The 26,032-nt window shown below is 34.8% G+C and overlaps 2 protein-coding genes and 3 long non-coding RNA genes across 6 annotated transcripts; 2 read left to right on the forward strand and 3 right to left on the reverse strand.

Annotated features, from left to right (window-relative positions):
• Window positions 1–33: 33 nt before the first annotated feature.
• Window positions 34–3,958, forward strand: LOC145114982 (uncharacterized). Its single transcript, XR_013711364.1, has 3 exons — window positions 34–459; window positions 3,351–3,406; window positions 3,528–3,958. It is a non-coding gene; the product is annotated as an uncharacterized LOC145114982 (long non-coding RNA).
• On the reverse strand, window positions 3,309–4,354 carry LOC145114981 (uncharacterized). Of its 2 annotated transcripts, none has more exons than XR_013711362.1 (3): window positions 4,207–4,354; window positions 3,508–3,574; window positions 3,309–3,424 (listed from the first exon to the last, which is right to left on the reverse strand). It is a non-coding gene; the product is annotated as an uncharacterized LOC145114981 (long non-coding RNA). The 2 variants fall into 2 exon arrangements; XR_013711363.1 differs by having other exon boundaries at window positions 3,311–3,414.
• A 690-nt stretch (window positions 4,355–5,044) lies between these two features.
• LOC145117049 (uncharacterized) lies at window positions 5,045–6,716 on the reverse strand. Its single transcript, XR_013712469.1, has 3 exons — window positions 5,871–6,716; window positions 5,618–5,669; window positions 5,045–5,470 (listed from the first exon to the last, which is right to left on the reverse strand). It is a non-coding gene; the product is annotated as an uncharacterized LOC145117049 (long non-coding RNA).
• Window positions 6,717–14,286: 7,570 nt separating this feature from the next.
• On the forward strand, window positions 14,287–15,527 carry LOC145116183 (uncharacterized). Its single transcript, XM_079052538.1, has 2 exons — window positions 14,287–14,992; window positions 15,061–15,527. The coding sequence occupies exons 1-2, from the start codon at window positions 14,287–14,289 to the stop codon at window positions 15,525–15,527; spliced, it is 1,173 nt and encodes a 390-aa protein (XP_078908664.1).
• A 1,689-nt stretch (window positions 15,528–17,216) lies between these two features.
• Window positions 17,217–21,198, reverse strand: LOC145114979 (seed imbibition 1). The gene is made up of 13 exons (XM_079051109.1): window positions 20,933–21,198; window positions 20,521–20,786; window positions 20,341–20,431; window positions 20,141–20,189; window positions 19,956–20,047; window positions 19,703–19,810; window positions 19,472–19,606; window positions 18,927–19,337; window positions 18,695–18,836; window positions 18,530–18,597; window positions 18,312–18,446; window positions 18,017–18,234; window positions 17,217–17,921 (listed from the first exon to the last, which is right to left on the reverse strand). Exons 1-13 carry the CDS (start codon window positions 21,121–21,123, stop codon window positions 17,497–17,499), a joined length of 2,331 nt encoding a protein of 776 aa, XP_078907235.1. The 5' UTR covers window positions 21,124–21,198; the 3' UTR covers window positions 17,217–17,496.
• Window positions 21,199–26,032: the final 4,834 nt, after the last annotated feature.

Consider the following 26,032-nt stretch of genomic DNA (forward strand, 5'->3'; position numbering starts at 1 on the left):
ATTAGTTTAAAAGGTTCCTGAAGTTATTTTTTTGGCTTAACATAGGCGTAAAGTGGATGCTGACCTGTTTTTTTGGTCATCCATATAGCCAGTTTTATATGCCATGTAAGTACTTGAAATTTATGCTCAAATGTTGATGTAGGAAGATGTGGCTTAAAAATAAAAGTCTAGGGCTAAAGTAGACATGCACACATATTTCTAGGGACTGTTAATGTAAATATGGGGAAATGTGTATAACCCATTAGATAATGTACATACAGAGGTTTGAATTCCCGGTTCTAATTCTTCTTTGTATCTTTACGCATAAAGACATACATATTGTGGAGGGTGGAGATTTAAGAATAGTAGTGTTTCAGTTATAACTTTACAGTGGATAATCAATCATATTTCTGCAGCAAGTGAAAAACCATACTGTTTTTGGGTGCATATTTTACGTGATTTTTTTTAATCTCAAATCAGGTAATTTATATTCATTTCATTGTGTCGTATTTGTTTTGGTGATTTGAATCGAAAATGGGGTCCCTCAACAAAGAAATTTTGTGTTGATGTGGAGTTTGTAAGAACGCACGCAAAGTGTTCGATAAAAGTTCTCAAAGAGGTCGAGTGGTGTTCTTGGGGTTCAAGAACAAGAATTTGTTTTAGACATTTTGTGCATTTTTAATTAATTAAGTTATACAGATTTCGATTAGCCTATGTATAACCTGACATCCGTTTCAAATTCCGATTATCATATATTCCAATTAGCCTATCTATATTAATCCTATTCAAGTTTAACAAACCTTTTTACATTTTTTTTTTTACAAAAAACGTTTATAAAAAATATACAAAAATAATACTCATACAACATTATATGTTTTATATAGTTGAATATATGAATTAAAGATAATAAGTATATAACCTTATCTATATTAAAAAAAATATGATTGTAAGTGAAGAAAGTTACGAATTATGATTACGGTGACCATAAATTCTTCAAAAAAAAATATTAAAAAAAAACAAAACTTAAGAAAAACATTAAAAAATATATTAAAACAAAACGTAAAAGAATTAGAAAAAATTATTCCAATAGAACATCATAAAACATCAATAAATATATTTGAAAAAACATAAACAAATAAGAGAAAAAATATTTGAACAAAATGTTAAAAAATATTAACGAAAAAAATATAAAAGAAAAACATTAAACAATATATTCAAACAAAACCTTATAAATATCTAAATCCTCAAATATATAAATAAATTAAATAAAAGCAATAATAAACAATAGAGAAAATTACATAAATGGTCCCTATGGTAGGAACAAATTACATAAATGGTCCCTATGCTGGAAGGACAAATATGTCATTTCACATGGAACTTAACTGAAAAAGTTAACGCTGTTAGCCCAAAGGACTGTCTCTGCAATATTTAAAAACCACAGGGACCATCTATGTAAAGAATTCGTCATAAGGACCATAATTGGTCGATTTTGTCAACCACAAGGACCATTTATGTAATTTTGTCTATAAATATATGACATGACCACATGGGTAGTGGGATTAGCCCTGTCGAAAATACCCGATACCCGAATTACCCGCCTGATTTTTTCGGGTATCGAGTAAATTTTTTCGGGTAATCGGGTAACCCGATTTTTTTCAGGTCGGGTAAAGGGTATGTTTGTTGGGTTTCGGGTATACCCGAATTACCCGAATTATTTTAAATTTTTTTTTTCATAGACCTTGTACTCTGTAGCATGTATTTGATCACGCTTAAACCAACTATCATTATTATAAAACATGAATCTCTTTTATTATGACAATATATGACACTAACAATATTAAAAGTAATTGTTTATATATCATCTTGTTCTTTAAAACTTAACTGTTTTCAAGATTATAGTTTTTATTGCAACCAACAAACTCATTATCTCGACGAAACTTCAGAACATGGCAAAACTTATGGCTACAATTATCTTAAACATTTTAAACTTTTAAATTAAGATCTTTAAGTATTTGTTTTTTAACATCTTATTAGATTAGATTAAGTTGTTAAAAAATTGCTTGATATTTCAGGTATTATTAACTAAAAAATCTTAAAGCTTGAGTAACTTCGTTTATGCTTGTTTGTTTATATAAACAAGACTAATAAAGCACAACGTATTTATTTCATTAAATTTATTTTCAGGTGAAATTCAAAAAGAAAATTATATATTTCGGGTAATACCCGAATTACCCAAACCCGACCCGATACCCGAATTACCCAAACTCGAATTACCCGAATTTAATTTGGGTCGGGTAACGGGTATTTTTTAACATGAAAAACCCGAATTACCCGAAATCCGAAAAAATTACCCGATCAACACCCTAAGTGGGATGGTCCTTTTTTGCTCTTTAGTCGTTTGACATGCAATTTTTTTTGGAGCTGCAAACTTTAAAAAAAAAATTATTTGGCAGTAAAAGTTTTTAATTTTTAAATTAAACAAAAAGTTTCAACCACCATTTAACAAAAAAAAAGCTCTTTAAAATTTTAACAAATTGAATTAAATATCTTTCAAAATAAATAAATTATATTTATACTTTTGGTAATTATATTATACTATCAAATGTAAATATATTTCAACAATTATAATATCTTTGAAACAAAACATATTTCATATCTAAACTAGATGGGGAGCCCCGCGTTGCGGGGGATGGATTTAGGCAACTTCGATCATTTTGTGTTTTCATGTCCATTTCATTGCTCGTGTTCAACTATAGTTCATTGTCTTAATTGGTATTCATCGTAAAGTATGTTGCTATTTTCTGCAATTCGCTCGTTTATGTAAGGACGTAACAAAATAGAACAAAACTTTCTAAATTATGTCCGTGTCTGACAATATATAAATAGGTGAAAAGATTTTGATATTATATATGAATCCCAAAAGTTTTACATCGGAGAATACACACACTTTCGGTAATGGCCAACAAAGCAATGGCTAAGGCCAGGTTATGGGCAATACGAAGACCTTATAAAACAAACATAAGCACTATAAAAATATGGACAATGTTTCAATACAATTTTCTAAAAATCAGTTGAGTATTAGTAATCGTATACCTACAAATCAACAATACACACACTTTCGATCAAGACCTTGGATCATAGCATATGTGCTCTCAATGCATGCCTATTATTAACTGAAGATATTTAAGTGCATAAAATATTATTTATTTGCATTCAATTTAAATTCATTTGTACACCAACCCCATCAAACCCTAGATGAAAAGGGCCACATATTATGTAAATACAATGCATTATTCAAGTCTACATTTTATAATAGATTATGAAAATTAAGAAAACTGAAGGAATGATATGTTGCTTTTCTGTTGCTGAAGCTGTTTCAGATACGTGGGGATTGCATCCTCTGGAGTTCTACTAAAAAGCTTTGTAGGTAAGTGCCTAAAGATTGCTGCCACAAAACCATTATATACATGGTTTTAGATGATTAAGATAAAAACTCCAAATCATACTATAAAAGTTAGTTACTTATACCTGTATAATTTTGCTAACAGTTGAATCCTCAGCAGGACCAATAGCATAAGAAGCCTTCATAGTAGATCTGAAGCATTTTACAAAAGCCATCAGATTCAACATTTCCATATATGCATTCCAATGCCAAGTTTCGAAATGGGATAGTTAGCAAATGTGATACTTAGTTAAAATGTTTTTGAATTAATAATAAAGAAAAGACTAATATGAAGATTGATGGGGTCAGGCGTAAAGAAATCCAACAGTACTTACGTTTTCATTGAATACAAATCGAAGATGACTCCCGGGTTCATAAATTATTTTAGTTCCAGTGACACCCACCAGACCTGCATTCACAGATTTGTTAGTTTTAGCTTTAATATCCCATTATTTAAATCTATTGTATGAATCCCATTTAGATGGCATTTATTGATTACTTAATATGGATAAAACCTAATCCATTTACATGTTTAAGTTGAAGAATAGATCGTTTTATAGATCATAAATATATGTCAGGTCAATTGTTAATTATTGTATCTAGATAAAATTACAATTACTTACATTCAATCAAAAAAAAGGTAAAACTAACAATGACTTACCAATAAAAATAGCAACTATCCAAACATAATTTTAGGCAAAGTTATATTTCCTAATACTCATACATTATCTTAATCCAAAACTTGAAAAATAAATGAAAATTAATGAATCATATATATTACATACCTGTTTTATTTGCATCATCTGTTTTTGGATCATTTTCTGATTCTGAAGTAGAAGCCCATCAATCTTTTATGTCATCAAACTCCCAACGGTCTCCTGTTGGAGACCGATTATAGCACAAAATGATCTCCTTCGAATCAAAACCTGATACAACATCCTGCAATTGCTAAAATCAAATTTCTACCAAAAAATAGCATTTTACTTTTTTCATGTTTTTTTTTTAAATTTTAAAATTGTTTTTTTTCGGTATTTGGATGAGATTGAAATAATAGACAGATAGGTTTTTTAAATCTACAATGGTGTAATAGAAAGAAATAAAAGTAGGATGCTATAATACACAAAAAATGAAAGTATATGGCTATAATTAGAAAGATTTTTTTTGACAGGAGAAAAAAAAAGATAAACTATTAGTGAGGAAGGGTAAATTGGTATCTCACAATTTGCTGGCCAAACACTGTTTCTTTTGTAATCCATACTAAGATTTTGAACTCAACGCAAATGGTTGCTGTCGTGCAAGATAAGGAACTTCCACAACTGTCCCTAAAACATCATCTCCAACAATAACTGTGTCCCCTTTTCAAGCAGCTTTTCTCTTGATATACCCTAAACCAAAACACTCATTTCCCTCTTTTCCACCCGTATAACTTGTCAATTTTCCTACCTACAAAAAAACATATTATAACATATCTTGGTTTCTTTATTTTTAGTTTTTAATTAAAAAAAAATAAATTATACCTTCTTTCCTTCAACTGTAATTGGAGTATCGGGTTTCATAATAATAATAATAATAATAATAATAATAATAATAATAATAATAATTTATATTATATTCAGCAAATAACAATCTGCCATTGATGAATACCTTCAAATGGGTGTGAGAGAAAATGAGTCGATAAATCAGAGCAACTAAAGTTCCTCTTCATAATGCCTTGAATCTTCCCCTGTTTAAAAAAAAACAAATCAAAAGGTTCAAACCCTTCTAGAATAAATCAGTAAAGAGAAAAATAATCAAGAATGTCAACTTCCTAAACCTGACTACAACCGTCTTCTTTTTTGGCCACGTCGATAATGTTTCAAAAAAAGAAAAAAACTTTCGGATTAGGGGTTCACCGGAAAAAAAAAATCACAGAAGGTTAATATCAGAATGAGGATTAGGGCATGAATGAGATGAAAAACAGTAAACCTTTTGATTTGTTGACCGGGCGACGACCTCCAATCTATGTCACTTCATCAAATGCTTAGTTGGCTATGTGGCTTGCCCTGACCACTTTACAAATAATTTGTTAAATAAAGAAAAAATATTGATTCCAACATATAGACGAAGCCTGACGAATTTCAATGGAAGTCACTCATAAATTACAGATAAACCCTTTATCAAATGGCAGTTATAATGCATAATAGAATAATAAAATACCTTCAGAAAAGTAAGATGGCAGCAAATTTAGAAGCCGAAGAATGAATTCTGCCTAATATGAGAAAAAAAGGACGTATACATTTGTTAAAGAAGAGAATGTGATAGAATCCTTATAAAAATAAAACAACTAAAATAATTTCTTTTATCAAGAACAACATTAAGGGACCTGAAATTTTTTAAATCTATACAAAGTAAAATTTTTGTTAATGCATTAAAGTGTAAAAAATGTATCAATTATGGTCGTTGTCATTACCTGATTGGACTTCAAGTATGCGATGTTGAGTAAGTAAGGCTGACGGCTGTCTTCTTAATGTACTTCTCTTCATACACTCTATCCAGCAATGCTTTAATGACTGCCTCATAAAATAAGTAAAAAGTAAAAACACATGCAATTTCTTTAAATTTCAGAAAATACATCAATTCAATTAATAGAAGTTGAAAATTAATAGAACCTCGGCAGCAAATTGAACTTAGTATGTCAACTATATAACCATATCTATATTTGGTCCTAATGAATGGTATTTCATAAGTTCCAACTCAACTCCATTTTTGTATTCAGACTAAGCCAAGTAATTTTAACTTTCGGTTCCCTGTTGTTGTTATGAGACTATTATTATTGAATTCAAATGGAAGCTTTTGCAAGTAAATTTATACAAACTCACCCATATATGTTGTCATTTTCACGCATATTTGTAAACATGATCTAGTGAACAAAAGTTGATACATATAGAAAGTTTGTTTCGTTTGTAGAGAACACTAAGGCTGTTCTTGAACCCAACAACACCAGTTGACGTATTTGAGTACTTTCATCGAACACGTGGCGTGCAATCTTTCAAACTCCACCTCAAGACACAATTTCTTGTGCAAGGACCTAATTTTCAATTCAAATCAGCAGACCAAATACAATCTAATAAAATCACAAAGAATTAGACATTATTAGTTACCTGATTTGAGATGAAAAAACCGGAGGCGGAAGAAAACGAAGCGAGCAGCAGAAGACCATCTGATTGGAAGAAGGGAGGCGGTGTTCTGTGCTCTACCCACCAAAAAGGCCATATAATTCAAAAGCGACCCCCATTCTGTGTACGATCTGGAAAAATTTCAATCATTTTTGTTGTATACCATCAGTGCGAAAAATTAGGGATTACCCTCTCGACCATCCATTCAGTAAAGAAAAGAAGCAGGAGATGTTGATGCTTCGATTTGAATTACAGAAGCTTGAAATGTGAACCTAAAAACAAAAAAAATTGATGTATAACTTACGTGTGTAGATCTATTGGGGAAGATGGTGGCGATCGCGGTCATAAGCTTAAAATGGAGATACAGAATGAGGATTAGGTCATGAATGAGATAAAAACCTGCGACGACCTCCAATCTATTTAACGGAGAAGAGAGGACAGGACGATGCCGGTGTGTCGATTTCTTACAAAACAAAGAGAAGATAAGGCTTGGATGGCGATGCGGAAATAAACGGATAAGTGAAACGTAGGAACGCTTAGCTCTCGGTCGGATGAGTTTTCTTCGTCTTCCTCGTCGTGAAGCGTCCTCATCGGAGATCGAGGCTGTATTGTTGCTATTTTTTAGCACTATGCCGGTGGGAAGTAAATGAGTTGAGATAGAGATGGAGGGTTTTGGAGAGCCCGTGAGAAGCATCGAGATAAGCAGACTGGCCAGTTGGATAAGAAGCGGGGGAAGGAAGGAACTGGAAGGACCGATTAACCTACAGTTGTTGGTTTGTGGGGATAAAATGACCGGGAAACCGGAACTGTTCCCGACACGTGTACATAAAAAATATAGATATTGACATAAACTAACCCTAAATAATTAGAGGACCGATTCTACCAAAAAATAAGGACGTTCACTATTCATTAGAGTGGTCATCTTTAATATATACAAACTGCAAAATGAGCTATAACCAAGGGACCATTTCTGCCAAACAAAAGGATATTAATGAATTAACTAAAGAAGTACAGGGACCGGATATGTAATTCAAGGGACCAAACGCGGACAAACTATGCCAATTTTACTGTTCTTTTGTTCCACAATTTTAATATATATATATATATATATATATATATATATATATATATATATAATAATTATAAATATAGTTTGACAATTATGATGTCTTTATTTAAAACAACTATATCAACGGATTTTATAATTTATTAATCTTCATCTATCAAAATAATAAATATTTATTATATAAATTTATAAACCAAAATTAATATCATACAATAAGATTGTTTCTTTTAGAATATCCAAACACTTGTAATATGTAAAAAATGTTTGGCTTGAGTTTTTATAAAATTAATAAATCTTATTTACTTTAGTTATAAAGATATTCATAATTTACTAATATGCATAAAAAAAGGTTTTACCAATTTTCTTTATTTAATTGTTTTTATATCAAGACTAAGAAGGAATCATGGGAACGGAGAACAAGGATTGGGAGTTAAGTAAAGACTTCAAAGTAAAATGCTACATTTACTCATTTAGTAAGAAATGGTTGCCTAGAAAACATATCGACTCTTGGAAAGTCAAATAGTGGTAGCAAATAAAATTGTATATTGTAATCATTCTATGTTGTAAGACAAGTATAAGAAACTTAAGGACATTAAGGGCTCGTTTGTTTTTTGGCAAAAAGACTTTTTAAGGGTTTACATCTGACGGCGGGTAGACGTTTGTCAAAAAGAGCGTTTGATTTTTGGAAGACAAAAGATTTCAAAAAGACTTTTTCGTCTCTTTTCCGGAAAGACCTAAAAACGCCGCTTCTAATTGCAGAATACGTTTCTAATACATTTTTCTCATCGTCTCCATTCGCTTTTTCCCTTTCACTTGAAACTGCATCCTCCCACCGTCCACCGGCGATCTCTCCGCACCGTCCATACCTCCGGCGGACGTCAGTTCTTGCTCCGCCTTCGGCGCTCCTCGCTCAACCTCCGTCGCTCCACGCCGTCATCGCTGCCGCCGGCTCATCAGGTATGTTCTATTCTGTCCCTCTTCGTTCTCCTATTTCGTTTATCTTCCATTATCTCCCTCTCAGCTTGTATTGTTAGTTTAAACTCCATTAATGGTGAAAACCCATCTACCATTTTGTCAATTAAAAACCTTCTGTGTTGTTGATTTCTCAGGTAACTTCTATTTATCTCTTTGATTTTGCTTCGTTTTGTACTAGAATCAAACTACTTACTGTTCATCTAAGCTTTATCTCTTCCTTTCTTGTGATTTTGTTTAGTTTAAGATGTAACTTACGTTCATCATATTTCCTGTTCAGTTTTGATTTCTGGAAGTTTTGTATAGTGGGTGTCGATTTGTCAAATTATTGCTTGGGAATTTTGTGTTTAATCTGTTCTGTCACTCTTCATTCTTGTTTTTCTGTTTCTTGTTTGAAATCCCTTTGGCATCAAATCCAGCCATCAGGGGTATTGTTGTCCAAAATCTATAGTGTCCTTTCTATAATTCAAATGTGGAATCAGTTGATGATTTATGTTTGATTCTTTTTTGATTTTTGATAAAACTGGTTATACCATCATAAATGGTTTTTACTTTCATTGAATAATTTGTTATATATTTTTTTAGATTCATTGTCTATAGCAACATACTTCATAGAGGATGTAAACAATAATTGAACAAGTAATCTGCAAAAACTCAAAAGGGTAGCTTTGTTTTTTTTGAAAAATTAATTTGATTGTGAGAAAACTTGCATTTCTTTTGAAAGAGAAGGAAAAACTCACAGCCTTTAGAGTTTCTCTTTAAACTGTTTAGTTTCAAACTACATGCTTCTAGTTTCAAACTGTTTAGTATAGTGCTTTTATTCATTACATGCTTCTAGTGTAGTGCTTTTATTCAATTTTGTTTCTTGATCAACATCATGTTATTTGTCATTAGCTTTAGATTCATTTGAATCAAATGTTTCTATTTTATGTTGTTTGGCTAACATGTTCTAATCCACATATATGAATCATGAAGTTTTTAGTTTTTTAAGTCGATTCTTTCATGGACTTAATTTATAAAGTTATTATATGTAGCTTGTCTAAATGGGAGACAAACTACAATGGTCGAACGAGCAAGTAAAATGTTTATTAGATATATGTATCGAAGAGGTTAACAAAATTGGTAAAAAAGGAGGTAGCATTGTAACACCCGTTTATTTATTAGTTAAATAAACAAATTAATGAACGAATGGTAGCCTAAAATAAATAATTATATATGCAGGGTGTTGGGTTCTAGGAGTTAATTGCCACATTTTAGAAGTCGGGGGTTAAAAGTGTGAGTTCGGGACTCATTTTATAAATATTTATGAAGACAGGGGCTCCATGGTAATTATTTGAATTTAATTTAAAAGGAAATGAGATGGAAGGGCTGATTATGTCGTAATTAAGATATTGGGGGTCGTTTTGTAGTTTATGGGACTTAATTCGTAAGGGAATTTCCATGGATTGGGTTGAAAAGGTAAATTTTGGATTAGTCTTGTAAAGATTTTAGAAGTTGGGGGCTGTTTAGTAAAATCTGGACTTTGTTTGCAAAGAAATTTAAGGGGCAGGGTTTAAAGGGTAAATATGGGGCCTATTTCGAAAATAATTATGAAGAGGGGGGCCGATAGTGTGAAAATGGGCAGAAGTTTGAAGGAACTCGGGTACGCCTCATGCAGCCTCCATATATATACTTGGTGCATAAGAAACCCTAACCCTAGTACAAGAGCACAGCCGCCACTTCCCCTTTCCATTATTTACGGCGCCGCCACCACTAATGGAACCCTCTCCGGCCATCGATTCCACCACCGAATCCGACCACCGAGTCGTCGCTGTGCTCCTCCGCTGATGACGTGAACCACCGTGACCCTCCAGCCGCCGCGTTGGCGAGGCGATCGCCACCTGGTCGCTGCTACTTCGCCGTCATGGAGCCTCCTAGCGTCATTGCCGTCCTCACCCGTAGCTGCTGCTTCGCTTCACCTTTCCTTCTTCCTCAGTTCGTCGACGAAGGCCACCATTCCGCCGCCTGATGCCGTCGGTTATGTCGTGTATGGCCGGAGATGGCCTGTGACCGCTGCCCGTTTCGGAACTCGTCTCGCTGCCGCCGTTCTTTTCTTTTCCTTTCGCTCCATCCGCCGCCAAGGGCGCGCTTCTGTTGCTCCGGTCATGGTCACCACCCCAAAGGGCTGTCGAGTTCGTGTGGGTTACCACTTGTCGAGTTGGGGTGCGTTTCCTTGCTCAGCTCGTCTCTGTGCGTGTATGCCTGCTTGCTGTTGGCCAGAAAAGCGTGGAAACCACCATGGCAGCCGCCATGGTGGCTATTACCTTGCTACCGCCGCCTTATGCCACAAAGTGGGTGGTTGGCTTCCCTCTCCGAATAAAGGAATGAAGAAGTGCATGTTTCAGTCGATGTGTGTGCGGGTGTATGGCCGGAGTCCTCGGAAAAGGCATTACCACCACCATAGGGTGGTGGCTGCCACCATCTGCCGCCGCCGGCCACCACAAGGTGGTTGTGTGTGGGTGTGTATTTGTTTAGTGTGTGTTTATTTTGATATTTAGCATTGTAAAATGTAAATCACAGCTTGGAATAATAAAAGAAATTGAAAACCACCACCTTAGGGTGGTGGCTGCCGCCACCGGCCGCCGTGTCGGGTGGCGGTGTGCTTATCTTGTGAGTTTGATTCGTTTGGGGTGCTTGAAACCCTAATGGGCCCAGTGAAGCCTAATGGGCTAAGTGAAAACCCTAATAGGCTTAATAATATTCTAGTGGGCCTAATAGGCCCAATAAAGCCCTAATTGACCTAAAAGCCCAATAAATTGATAAATGGGTTAGTATTTGGGTTGGAAACCTTAATTAGGGTTTGGAAAACCCTAATGCCATCAAAACCCTAATTTTGGAGAATTAATCGGGACACACGGAAATTATTTAATAACTTGGAATATTAAATAATAATCATTGGCAAAAATTAATATAAACAATATTGGACTTAATGGATTAAGTCCTTAGTGGATTAAGCCCTTAATGGGTTAAGTAGGAAACTTAACCCTAATCATCATTTTATGAGAAACCCTAATTTCGTTTGGGTTTATTGTTGGGCCTTTCTATTGGGCCTTGATGGTTGGGTTATTAATGGGCCATCCAAAGTCAAGCAATTGGACTAGAATAACTTAATGGGCCTAGGGTAAGGCCCATGTAAGGGGCTTGGGCCCAATTTGGAAAATTGGGCCATAGATGGGCCATAGTTTGGGCCTTAATGATTATATGATGTTGGGCCTTAGAATGAGACCATGTATAGGCCTAGGCCCAATTTGGAAAATTGGGCCATGTGTTGGGCTTTGATTCCTAATTGACTTTGGGCCTATGGCTTGGGCCTTGGGCTTGCATAAAGCCAAGCTTGGGGTAATGTAGTAATTATCCAAAGTATGTACTCATGGTTATCTAGTGGAACCCAATTATTAATTTAGTGTTATTTTGGTGTTGACAGTTCGGGAATCTGTCAGCCAGCAGCTGGGGTTGAGTCTGCGGGACTTCAGCAGTGTGGGATTGTGTCTATGAGACTTCAGCAGTGTGAGGTGAGTTACCTTCCAGTAAGGGTGGGTCTACGGCCATAATGCCGGCCCACCATTAGGAGTTGTTAGATGATTGTCTTCGTGGTAATTGTCTATGTTTGTTACTACCTGTTATGTTTATGTGCTGGTATGATATGATTTTATGTGATAGTGAAAGTAGGGGGTGAAATAGTCCCCGGTTACCGGTTGATAGGACCGAAGGGGTAGTTTAGTACCCAGTCATGTTAGCCAGATTGTGATATATGTGATATGATATTATGTGGTAGTAGTAGGGGGTGAAATAGTCCCCGGTTACCGGTCGACAGGACCGAAGGGGTAGGCCAGCACCCAAATATGCTAGGCAGTATGTGATTTATGTTTATATGCTAGGGTTTTATGTGGTAGTAGTAGGGGGTGAAATAGTCCCCAGTATCCGGTCGAGAGGACCGAAGGGGAGGCCAGCACCCAGGTATGCTAGGCAGTATCCGGTCGAGAGGACCGAAGGGGAGGCTAGCACCCAGATATGCTAGGCAGTATCCGGTTGAGAGGACCGAAGGGGTAGGTCGGGCACCCAGATATGCCTGACAGTATATGTATGTTATATGATTGTATGGTATGTGGTATGATGGGGGAACTCACTAAGCTTTGTGCTTACGGTTTACAATTTTGGTTTCAGGTACTCGTTTTCAAAGGAAAGGAGCCGGCTTGATCGCAGCGCATCACACTATGTTTTCCGCACATGATATCTTTGGGATTACACTCTGATATGGTTTTATGATAATATGTTTTGATTATTGACACTTTGGTTTGACATGAGATATTAATATGAATGTTTTTAGACTGATGGTTTTATATAATAACTTAATTAAAACGAAATTTTTGGCCTTGAATTTTGGGATGTTACAAGCATGCACAAGGAGTCTTGGGTTACATTAGGGAAAGCTCTAAAAGAAAAGTTTGACATGGATACTTCACAAAAACAATTGGAAAATGCTTTTGATAATCTAAAAGCTAAATACGTAGGGTGGAAATATTTGAGAAACAAGTTAGGGAATTTATACAATGCTCAAACAAATTCATTTGCCTTAGTGAACACAGAATGGGAAGAATTCAAGAAGGTGTGTCTATATAATTTAATTTTTTTAGTTTATGTCCAATTTTAATAATGATGTCAAAATACTTATAATTACTATTAATCTTCGTTTAGGGTCATCCAAAGGCAGGATCATTGAGGACACACCCATTGCCTTATCCCAACCTTTGTGCATCTTTGTTTGATGGAAGTAGTGCTAGCGGTAGCATTAAATGGACCTCTACTCAAACTACACCCGCAGATACATCATCTTCTTCTCATCGTGTCCAAAGACTTCTGATTGATGACAACCCTTTTAATGTCCTAGAAGATGATGATGATGATGACGCTTCCAATGACACTAGTGCTCGAGCTTCTAGTGATAAAGCTCATGGTGGTTCTACTTATAGGCCCGATAAAAGGGCTAAAACCACTGATGCTTCTACTGATAGGCCCGATAAAAGGGCTAAAACCACTGATGCTTCTACTGATAGGCCCGATAAAGGAGCTAAAACCAGTGATGCTTCTACTGATAGGACTGATAGAGATAAAGCCTCTAAAACCTCTGCTAGTCTTGATGAGTTGAGTCTTGATATGCAAAAAGCTCTGCAACATTTGGTGAATAGCAAGGAAGGGCCAACAGTAGAAGAATGTTATGAGAGGTTGAAGCTAGTAGGATTAGACCCAATGGATCCTATATTTTTGGCAACCTTTCACCTTTTTGGAATGTCCATGAATATGAGAGAGGCATGGATGACATTGCCACCGATACCTGAGGTCTTAAAAGGGTGGATAAAGATGACTGGCACCACATTAGGGATGTTTAAGTAGTCTTTATGCTTATGTTTTTTCTTTTATTTTGAACAATTATGTGTTTCTTGAACTTATGTTTGACATTATGTTTTTTGCTATCATTTGAATGACTGTGTACTTATTTGACACAAATATTGCTAGTATTGAGATTATATGCTTATTTGAAACAAAATGTGTGCTTTGAATATGATACAAATGCTTATGTTTTTTGCTTTAGCATATTAGGATTTAACAAGTGTTGATGGTTTAACAGGTTCACAATGGATTACGATAAAAAGTTGCGCCTCCTAATTGTTATGAATTTGTATCTTCGCTTTTTTTGGAGAAGAGGTGTGAAAAGAATGCGAGATAATACCTCAAAAACGTCTGGGCATCAATTCACATTAGAGTTATTACAAGGAACTAATAACCAATGCATTGAGCTCTTACGTATGTCACGTGATTCTTATGTTCGGCTTTGCACACATTTTAGAGTAAAAAGTTGGTTAAAGGATAGTAAACATATATCGGTTGAAGAGAAGATGGCGATGTTCTTGATGATGATCGGTCACAATCAACGTTATGTAATCATCAAACGTAGATTTCAACACTCAAAACAAACGATTCGTAAGTATTTTTATGAAGTATTAGATAAAATGATGGTGTTCGCAAATGATATAATAGTACCAACTTCCTTTAATCCAAATCCAAACGTTCCGGGACATAATAGGAGGTTACGAAGGATTTTCAAAGGAGCGGTTGGTGCACTTGATGGAACTTTGGTACATGCTATTGTCCCTCTCGACAAACAACATTTGTATAGAGGAAGGGGAAAAGGCGATTGTTATCAAAATGTATTGGCAATATGCGACTTCAATATGATTTTTACATTTGTCGTGGCTGGTTGGGAAGGGATAGCACATGATTCAAGAATATTATCTGAAGCTTTAACAGATCGAGACACACCATTCCCATTTCCACCGCCAGGTTTGTTTACATTTTCATTTTAATATTTCTACTTTTTGTTTAAATTAATTATTTCCTTATATTTACAGATAAGTATTATCTTTGTGATGTTGCGTATACACACACCCGAGGATTTATGGCTCCTTATCGTAATGTGCGGTATTGGCTTGGAGATTTTCATCGAAGACGTGCATTAACCAACAAAGAAAAATTTAATCACTCACATGCAAAACTTCGAAATGTCATTGAACGTGCTTTTGGTGTCTTGAAAGCACGTTTCCCTATATTGAAGAGAATGGCTCCATTTCCATTGGTTACACAAAGAAACATCGTCATTGCATGTTTTGCACTTCATAATTATATAAGAAAAGAGGGATTAAGTGATGAGTATTTTTCTCAATATAATCAAGTCGATATATCACTTCAAAGCAATAATGTACAAGATGATGATGATGAGGAGGAGGATGACGTGGACGAGGTACAACCACGCGGAAGTGCAAGAGACCGGGAATATATGGTTCATCTACGAGATCAAATTGCTGACCAGTTAATGTGAAATGTAGAATGAATGATTTCATAAAAAATATGTTAGTTTTGTGAATTTAGTTTTAATATTGTAAGACAATCATCAAAACAATCATTTATGTTTTTAAAAAGATCTACTTTAATAAGTAAGCGGCCTTCCGGTTTGAATCGAAATATATATAGTTTATCTAATGTTTTAAAAAGTATTATATGTTTGAAACTGTATGAAATTGTTATTGACAAAGTTTGAGTCAAATATAAATTTTAATAGATTAGTAATGTATGAGATGCTGCGTTTTTAGCATTTGGGCTTTGGTTGTTTCAACATTAATTTCAAATATCCGTTTTGTTGTTGAACAATGGAAATTAATGCAAATCGGGTGGCAACGTATAAGTATACAATTCTTATTAAGAAAAAATCTAATGTGTTTTTTTATGTTGCTTTTTCATATTATCTAATATTTTCTTACAAAATACTAAAATCTATTAAATTGTTCGTAAATATTATTAAATGGATAGGTTTTTCAATTTATTAAAAACCAACGTGAATTATTCATATTTTAATATGAGAAAAAAATATGGTTAATTGATCTCCTTTATTACAAGATCTCTTAAGTTTTAGTTCATTCTAATTAAAAAACAAACAATCTTTTTGGATTAAGACTTTTTGTATGAATACATAAAAAAGACTTTTAGTCCACGTCTTCTTCCGCAGACATGGAAAAAGACAAAAGACATTTGACCACTTCCAAAACAAACACCACCTAAACTTCCAAGGAAAGCCTATAAGAATAAGGTTTCAAATGTTAAACTTCATCATGTATCAAAGTGACGAGCTCATTCACATTTTAATGATTATGAGTACAAAATCCTTTTAAGGGGTATGTATATGTAACATCCTGAAACTTTCATTTTCATGATGTTAAGATATTAAAGAAAATGTTAGAGCTTATGAGACACGATAGGGTTTCAAGGTTCTTGCAATACAAGAAACGTGGAAAAAAATTGAGAACTTTTCCAAATATGTGTTAATGCTCGAGTTTAAGTGAGTTTTGTATTTAAACAAGTCACAGTATGTTTAAGAACTAAAATTATATATTTATATGTTTTAAACTATACTTATTCAAGAAATGGCAAAATGACAAAGCATACCTCTATTATGTTTTGAAAAGGGACAAAAAGGTGAAAAGCAAATATATCGGCACTTGTCATGCTAAATGTAATTGAAAGGATGGAAATGTTGCTTCTATACATAATAATTATGTTTAAATGTAAATGGTACAAGAATACATACGACAACACAAAGATTTAACAAAGACCCAAGGTATAACACCATCATAGTCTAAAGTGGGACAAAATGGAAAATACACATAATGATAGTACGACAGAGATAAAAATGGAAGTAAAGTTCATGTAACCTACCTGCAAGTATAACAAATTTTTTTGAAGCTTGAAGTCCTAAAAAGATAGGACAAAAAGGGTTATATGCATGAATCTTAAAAAATAAGGCGAACAGGACCAAAACATGAGAAATTGTGGCAATCATGTCAAATGAGTTATAGTATGGTATAAACTGTATTGGGACATGTTATAATATCTATTAGGAGTAAAATGGTGTAAAAGGTTTAGTAGTTAGACATGAATATGAAGAAATAGCAAAGTGTGTTGCTATAATTGGCAAAAGGAACAAAATAGATTGCTACAGTGTGCAATCATTGGATAAAGAAAGATAAAGGTTATTTATAATGAAATGATGGTTCTTGACGTTTTGGTGAATGAATGACACCAATCTAATCTATACTAATATTGTACATTGTCTTCTTGCCAATTCTTAAGAGTGGTTTTAGAGCGGTTACACAATAGAGTTAAAAAAAAAAAAAAAAAAAAACTTAAGTTAAATAGGAATAAGATGTATCCAATTTAGAGTGAGAATGAAAAGGATGCATATAACAACATAGTAAATCGGCAGTTGAACTTGTAATATACAAATCAGTTCTTGTTCACACTTGAATGGTGATGTTCCATGCGTTGTACAACTCTTTGTCTGGAACAGTAGTTGGTAGTTTGATAGTAATCAATCCAGTTTCCTCTTGATACCCAAACTCGGCGGCATCTTTGGAATTTGAATCAATGGTGACACTTTTTGGTCTTGTGGTTGAATATGCTCCAAACAGACCACCACAGCCTCCTCTAACTTTCAACCAAACGGTTCCTAATTGTTCCTCTATCTCATCATCATACTTTACCTCCACAATCGCACCTCCAGAGTTAAACATTTGAATCAGGCCAATGGGAGCAAAACCAATCCCATTCCCACCTCCACCTGACAATATTGTCTTGACAGGAACCACCGTAAAAACCTCATATTCTCTAGGTTTCAATGTTACTGGGATAGATGCATTCTTTGGAAGGTAAACCAGTTCTCCTGCAAAATAAGTAAGTTATATATAGGACTGCAGTGTTGGAATATAATAAATTAAGTTTAAGACTTTGTGTTTAATTAAAAAGAATTAAACGTACCACCAAGGTGACTATATACAATGGCATCTCCACCCCAACTAGAATCTGCAACTGTATGCAAGTAATTCACATCTTCAGCTCGGATGATGCCAGTGATGGTGCCTGGTCGCTCATCGTGGGTCAGGATCTTCTTTCCATCTTTACACCACCCTGCTCCCTGGCAGTTGAAAACTCCCACCACTCCACTCAAATTATTTAAATTCCAGATCTTCAAAAGACTGCATCACCATCCATCCATCCATCTTTTATTAAACAACACTAAACCACACATCATGTTTTAATTAATATACATCACCTTTTTCCATCTCTGGTGGGATCGCAAAACAAGCAATCTCTAGTTGGCCTCCCTGGAAGTTTCGCCCTTAATATCGATCCATCAGGAAGCACAAGCTTCTTTAACAAATTGAAGTCGTGATGCCCAGGCTTGTCACTGCATTATTGTATTTATATTTATAAATAGTTATATTTATATACATGCATTCAAATAAAGACACAGAGAGACCCCCACCTCACCTGACATAAATAGCACAGCCACCCACTGCACGAGCAGCACCATGGTATTCAGCCATCGGATGCAGGCTCTATATATACATATAATGTAAAATTAGGCACAAGAATTGATAATAAAAAAAAAAAAAACGTGTCTGGGAGTGGGATGTATCATGTATGTTAGCTTACATGAAACATATCCCAGTCGGGCTGCATGAACTCTCCAAGAAAGATGGTGTTGTAAGCAACAGAAGCAATATGGACTGTGTGGGAAGCTGTAACCCTTGGCCAGAAATCATCTGATGCCCTTATAACAGCTGTCCTCTTTGCGCTTCATTCATGAAGTAAGTATTAAAATATTAATTACCAGGAATATTTTAGATTATGCATACAAAATATATATATATATATAGGTACCTACCTGTACAAACCATCGGTGTTGTGACTCATGCAAGAAATGATTCCGTTATCAGGGAAGTTCCTGGAAATGGAAGCCTCCAATGCATGGTGGTACTTCCTGGCAAGTTTCACTCGACCACCATGTCCCGCTCCAAGTGTTTCAAGAATGTTTTGTGAATCTACTTTCACACCATCAACCCCAGTAGACGCTAGATATGAGTGCAACTCGTTGTAGAAGTTGAACACTTTCTCAGGGTGCACAAGACCAAGCCCGTTTTTGGTAATGGCTTCCAACGCATCACACTTCTCATTCCACTCCATTCCTGGAGATGAAACCGGGAAACACAACTTGGAATCATAATGTTCCATTTCCGCCACTCCAGGTCTCACTCCACCCCAATATCCAATTATCGCATGCCACACATAAACATACCTAACATACACTATATATTTATTAGTGATTACAAATTAATACTCCATCGATCAACATCTAACAAACTGATTAATGAAGACTTTATATATCATTCATGCAGACATGCAACAACAAAATCGATTGTACGTACGTACTTGATGTTATGGTGTTCTTTAATGTCCGTGACAACGTGACGGAGTCCCATGGATGGATCCTCCACTCGGTGACCTTCTTTACCATCTTTCTGGAATTTGTGGTTCTCTTTGATATGAGTTAACCTATTTGCATAACTATAGGAAATTTGGGAAAAATCTTTATCAAACATATACTATATATTATCATTTATACAGAAGAAAAACAAGTGACGCTTTAATTTAACTACTCACTTAGCTGTATTATCTGCTTTAGCTTCAACACTAGCTGGATCCATACCAACAGATTGCCATCCATCATCAATGATTACAAATTTTGGGGAAATTCCTCCTTTCTCGAAACTGTATTTAAATTTGTCACATTATCATGCATATATATATATATATATATATATATATATATATATGGGCGATTATCAAACAATCATCATCATTGATTCAACAATTAATAGAGATTTATTGGAATGGCAAATGATAAGAGTTATACCTCTCAAGCCCTTGTCTCACACCTTCAGAAGTAACATCAGTGTAGAAAGCATCCCATGTGCACCACCCAAACCAATTTAATATGTCAGGCATCTGAACCAGTTATGATGAAAAGAGAGAGAGAGATTATTAATTTAGCATCCATCAATTACTTAGTCATCGTAGAGAATCAATCAACCAAACTACCTTCTTTCGTTCGCGATGACAAAATGTCTGTAAATGTCTCTCTACACTCCTGTACAGTTTTAAAATTCATGTATGAATCTTTATGTATTGTGTACATCACAAAAAAGAAATATATATATATATATATATATATATATATATATATATATATATATATATATATATATATATCTGGAAAAACAAGAGGAGGTCGGCCATACTTGACTGCGTTGGTGATAACATCAAACGGATCCAATCCAGCAGCCACAAAAACCAGATAACTCCCTTCAAATTCTTTCACGGCAGGATCCCCTACGAATTCATATACGTTGTTATTATATATATATATATATATATATATATATATAATCAAACATCACAAGGCAGGATTCTTCAAATACCACTTTCCAAGCAAATCTCCAACTCATTATTGGCATTTCCTTGTATAACCGCTCTAAAATCACCCTCAAGAATGGGCAAGAAGACAGTGTATAGAGCAGATTGGTGGCATCCATCAGTAACTTCATTATCTTCACCAAAATGTGAACCGTCATTGGTTTCAACTATAAGGAATTGAGTCTCAGTTGGAATATCCTGACCACATGTTCCCATTCTCTGTGTCATCCACCACAATTTGAAGCGGAACACAGACATAAACCTCAATCCCCTGAATTTTCACCCATTCTTCTCATCAACAACTCTACTTAATCAAATGTTTATCTACCAATTTAACTCACAAGCTGCCTAACTATATAATCAGCAGCAGAACCGTGAACAAAAAAAAATTATAAATTACAACAGTGACGGACTTACTCGAGTTTTCCGACGGGAAAAACCATGCGACTACCAGTCAGGGACGATTGCACACCGATGAAGGCGCCATTGATCATCCCGTCGCCGGTTGATAAAGTGACGAAAACATTGTCATGTACGTCCGTTAACACAGGATTCGCGAACACATTCAGCTTCCGATCTGTAATCGATATACCTGCTCCGACCGTCATCCTTCTCCGAATCAAACTGAAGCAACGATTTAGAGAATCAATCTGATAGGCTGCTAATATCGTTACTATTTATAGTAGAAAGGGGACATGTTTTTCATTTGATTGGGTTAAGTTGGACCCGGAACATCTCACGACCCGTATTCGTGGCAGTTTATATGATTAACCCTTGTTTAAAAATTAAAATAATGCTAAAAAGATGATACGCAATATATTAGGAAGACACTTTCTGTACAAAATATCTTTTGTAAAAGATAGTATTTGTTTAAAAAAATCTGAAAAGACTGGAATTGATGGAATTTGGTTATAATTTGATTATATGTGACAAAATATCTACATATACTGTTAATCATCATGCCATATCATAAGTGTAGTCCACTTGTTCAATAACATGGACTTCTTTTAGTTTGTAGTTAATTTCTATTTTAACAAATGACAAATATAAAGATTAGTTTAATCACAAAATTATTAAGGATTAAAAATAAAATCCTGAATTTTGTTAATTAGCACTTTATTCCTCTATCTTAAAAAAAGTTATGATTTCTAAAACTTAATGCTAACCTCACTGATAATAAAGTTATAATTAGATTGAAAAAAGAAAAATAAAATTTCTTCCTACTTTACTTTCTTAATTGATCTTCTTTATCTATTTAATAATTGACATGTATAACATGATATTTTTCTTTCATTATATTTTTCTTTTAATTTTGACATTTGTTATAAAAATAAATAAATAAATGTAATATAAATACATTAAACATTTCTAAGAAATAAAACTATTGTTTTTTTTAAGACTAAACTGCACAAATGGTCTCTGTGGTTTACTCAAAATTGTCATTTTGGTCCAAAAATATTTGGACTAGCACCAGAGGTCCAAACTTTTCATTTTGTTGCGGGTTTGGTCCAATTTGCTTTGAACTTTTTTATAATGACGGATTTGCCCTTGCTTTTTCAGTTTTTTTATTTATTTAAATGTTTTTATAATTAAAAGAAAATAAAAAACCAATTAATCTCTCTCTCTCTTCTCTCTCTCTCATGTTCTTCTTCTTGACCTGATTGTCTTTTTCCTCAAAAAAAAAACACACACGTCACCAGAAATTAGAACTCCAAACCCTAATAACTCTTGATAATGATCTTTGAATGTTCCGATCAAAATCGATGATCAACATTACTACTAGACGCTTTGATTGATGTTAATAGAAGTGAGATTTGAGGATTTTCTCTTCTTTGAGATCGATTTCAAAGAAACAAACGTATAAGAAGCGTCTTCAAGAGCTGACACAGAGGAGTTGATTTAACTTGTCGTTGTATATGCGTCTCAGAGAAGGTCTAGATCACAGGGGTGTACAAGAACCTTTTGTAAGAGGTGTCTCAAATGGGTCTCGTGTCCAGATCACAGGAGTGTTCATAGAGAATCGGGTTGGAGGAAATGGGTCTCGTGTTTTTGACTGGAATCTATCTAGGTGCGATGTCTTTTTCTAATGAGAAACGAGGATACGATGTGCTTGATCTTCCAGTTGGATTTTTGTGGGTTTTCTTGTTTCTTGCTTGATCGATCGATTAGGGATTTTTGAAGTGGATGTTTATGTATTCTTCTGTTTCTTAATCATTTGATCTTGGATTTTAGACCTGTGAATTGGGTCTTCATGAGTTCTTCTTTTTCTTGATTATTCCATTTGGGATTTATGATTTCAGTAATCGATGCTGATTTCTTCCCCTGTTCTTGAGCATCGTTCAAGCTTTAAGTTATTTTTTGTTTGGGTTTTATGGGTATTCTTGTTCAAACTTTAATGACACCTGCAAATCAGAAACAGAGAGATTGGGGGTAGAACATCTGAAGGTGGATGAAGAAAGGGATGTGTTTTTCAAAAAAATTCACAGACTTTTCATTGTTTTTGGATTGAATGTGGTTCACAAAGAAGATGCTGAATAGTGGATCCCCCAAGAAAATGTAAACCCCAAGGGCTTATGTCTTCTGTGCCTTTTTTATACCCCAAAAGAAATCAAAAATAGGGTCTGTCTTCTGAAATTGTAGTGCTCGAATCTTGTTGTGTCCTTGCTTGTTGGGAAGACATCTGCGATGAATGTTGCTGGTTTCATCGATTTCTGATCATCATTTTTTATGGTTTGCTTGGAGAAGATGAGTTGGGTTAGCTTCGTACAGGACAGGGAGAGTGAGAGATTAATTGGTTTTTTATTTTCTTTTAATTATAAAAACATTTAAATAAATAAAAAAACTGAAAAAGCAAGGGCAAATCCGTCATTATAAAAAAGTTCAAAGCAAATTGGACCAAACCCGCAACAAAATGAAAAGTTTGGACCTCTGGTGCTAGTCCAAACTTTTTTGGACCAAAGTGGCAATTTTGAGTAAACCACAAGGACCATTTGTGCAGTTTAGTCTTTTTTTAACCGTAAAACCAATTTCCGTGTACCAACAAATGATATTTCTTGAAAAATGTGATTGCGTGAGGGAAACAAATTGAATCGTCGGATTCGATTTCTAATGTAGATGGATGGCTAATCCAAGGGTTGCTAATAGCTGGCATGATTGGGCAACATGTTCAACTGGGGGCATGGCGATGCATGTGATCTGATAAAGCATGGATATTTGTTTAAAGAAATACCTTTTGCTTTTGATTTGTGTGGGAATATTTCGTGGAGATAACATCATAACAATAAAATAAAATAAAATAAAGAGTTTACATGGTCACCAGTCACCAAGTGAATCATATACTTTCTCGACTGATTTTAACTTTTTAAGTCATTAAAGAGGAGTGTTAGTGCGCATAACAGTTCTTATATTATTATTTTTTAAGGTTGAGCATGGCCGGGTTAGGTCGGTTTAGGGTAAAACTGAACCCAACCCATAAATTTCGGTTTCTGGGTTTAAGAACCTGTTGGGTTCGGTTTTAAGTTGGTTTCGATTTCTGGGTTTGTTGGTCGGTTTCATCGTTTTTGGGTTCAACCCATGGGTTTTGGGTTTAACCCGGTGGGTTTGGGGTTGTAACCCATTTTTTAGCAAATCTTTATGACTTAAAAAATGAAACAAAATTAACGACCTAGATTAAAAAATACCTCAAAAAAAAAAAAAACAATTACAACACCAACACAACATGAAAAGTTTGTTGCTAAAAGTTTAACAGACACCAAACTTTAAGAAGTTTTTAGAAACAAAAACAAATACCAAACAACAAAATTGAAATTGTCATTACAAGCAAGTTCAATATTCAATCTTCAATCTTCATCCATGTGAATCACTTCATCATTTCTCAATTCATCTAAAAAAAAGGTTAGTATTGAATTATAAACTTATAATTATGCAAAAATACTTAACAAGTTCTATTTTCCCCAACTTATTTTCGAATTCTACCACATATGCAGTCGTCATGTTTTTAAATTGAATATCAATCGGACTGGAACGTATCCAATCTTGTATGCAAATCAGAGCTTCCGCGGTCTTCTCTGTAAGGGAGCTTCTAGTCGCATCAATCACCCTCCCGCCAACACTAAATGTCGACTCTGATGCTACGCTAGAGATCGACATTCCTAAAACATGTCTCGCCACTTGAAAGTACAGGAAACTTTATGGAATTAAGTTCCCACCAATTTAAAATCTGAAAATCTTCCACCCTCTTTTCCATTCCATCTGAAAAATAAACTTCAACCTTTGTTTTATTAACCCCTTTCCCACATTGTTCCAAAAACCTTGCAAAATCATCTTCTAAATCAACTCCATCCCCACCATCAAAATAACCAGTTGTATGTCTAGAAGATGATACATCCTTTGTCTTTTCACATCTTTCTCTCTGTGCTTTGTTCTTGAAGTGTTCAAACAACTCCATCAATGTCTTATTGACACGCTCCAAGATATTTTTTGTTTTGAGAGAATCATTGCCATAAATTAACTCTAGGCAATACTCTAGATAACACTTCTTATTGCGAGGATCTAAAACCACTGCAACATGAAGCAAGAAGTTCATATAATCAATGTTGTCCCAATATTTATCATACTTTTCTTTCATCGATATTGTCATTCATTTCTTTTTCTCGTTCATGCTTGCACACATTTTGGTAATGCTTGCTTGCATTGTCACAAGTTCACCAAAAAATAAATTGGTTGTCACATACTTAGACCCAGATATCTTTTTTATGACATTGAAAAATATCCTCAAATAGTCGATAAAAAACCTAACAAAATAATAAAACAATATTAGATTCCAAACATATTAGATTTCACACTTGAAGTAAAATATATAAAATAAAAATAACTAGCAACCTCCCAATCGTCGGCATCGGGAGCCCCCACAACTTTATCATGTCTTCTTATTTTTCTTATACTCCCCTGATGTAACATCCCGACTCCCAGGTATAATATTTTTATATTTATTTATGAGTTGATTGAGCAACTCGAAGAGTTGGATGCCCCAACTTGTCAAGTAGAGGCGGATTGGCCACGTGGGTTTTATGACCAACTCGACGAGTCGGAGGGACCAACTCACCGAGTTGGCGCTGTGTGAGGAAACCCTAAATCTCCGGGGTTGGGTCCTATTTAAAGGATCTTAAGGCCTCATTTCCGCTTCACCAACCACCTTACTCCCCTGTGTGAAACCCTAAACGTCTATATTGAGCTAAGAGAGAAAGAGAGCTAATCTTTGGGCATTTTAGTGCATCTTTTGAAGAGAAGAGAAGAGTATCAAGGCAAGGAACGAAAAGAAGCTGTTGGATATGGTGTTATTTCATCTATAGCTTCTGTTGAAGGTAAAAAGTCTTCACCTTGCTCATTATTGTGATTAGATCTCGTTTTCATGGAGTTTTAGGGCTTTTTCCATCTTTTCTTGAGACTTTGAGTGTGTTGAGCTTACCAAGTGATTGAGACTTCAGATCCGGACCTTGTGAGGTCCCTAGAGTCCAA

This window comes from Lactuca virosa, chromosome 5 (assembly GCF_052849685.1).
Source record: "Lactuca virosa cultivar CGN04683 chromosome 5, Lactuca_virosa_CGN04683_v6, whole genome shotgun sequence".
NCBI lineage: Eukaryota > Viridiplantae > Streptophyta > Magnoliopsida > Asterales > Asteraceae > Lactuca > Lactuca virosa.

Excerpts from the sequence above, each read along its gene's own strand:
- LOC145116183 (XM_079052538.1), top strand. The coding sequence starts at position 14,287 with ATGGATTACGATAAAAAGTTGCGCCTCCTAATTGTTATGAATTTGTAT. Across the intron at positions 14,993-15,060 it reads ATTCCCATTTCCACCGCCAG|ATAAGTATTATCTTTGTGAT; the intron begins GTTTGTTTACAT and ends TTATATTTACAG.
- LOC145114979 (XM_079051109.1), bottom strand. The coding sequence starts at position 21,123 with ATGACGGTCGGAGCAGGTATATCGATTACAGATCGGAAGCTGAATGTG. Across the intron at positions 18,598-18,694 it reads CCGACTGGGATATGTTTCAT|AGCCTGCATCCGATGGCTGA; the intron begins GTAAGCTAACAT and ends ATGTATATATAG. Across the intron at positions 18,235-18,311 it reads CCCACCAGAGATGGAAAAAG|TCTTTTGAAGATCTGGAATT; the intron begins GTGATGTATATT and ends ATGGTGATGCAG.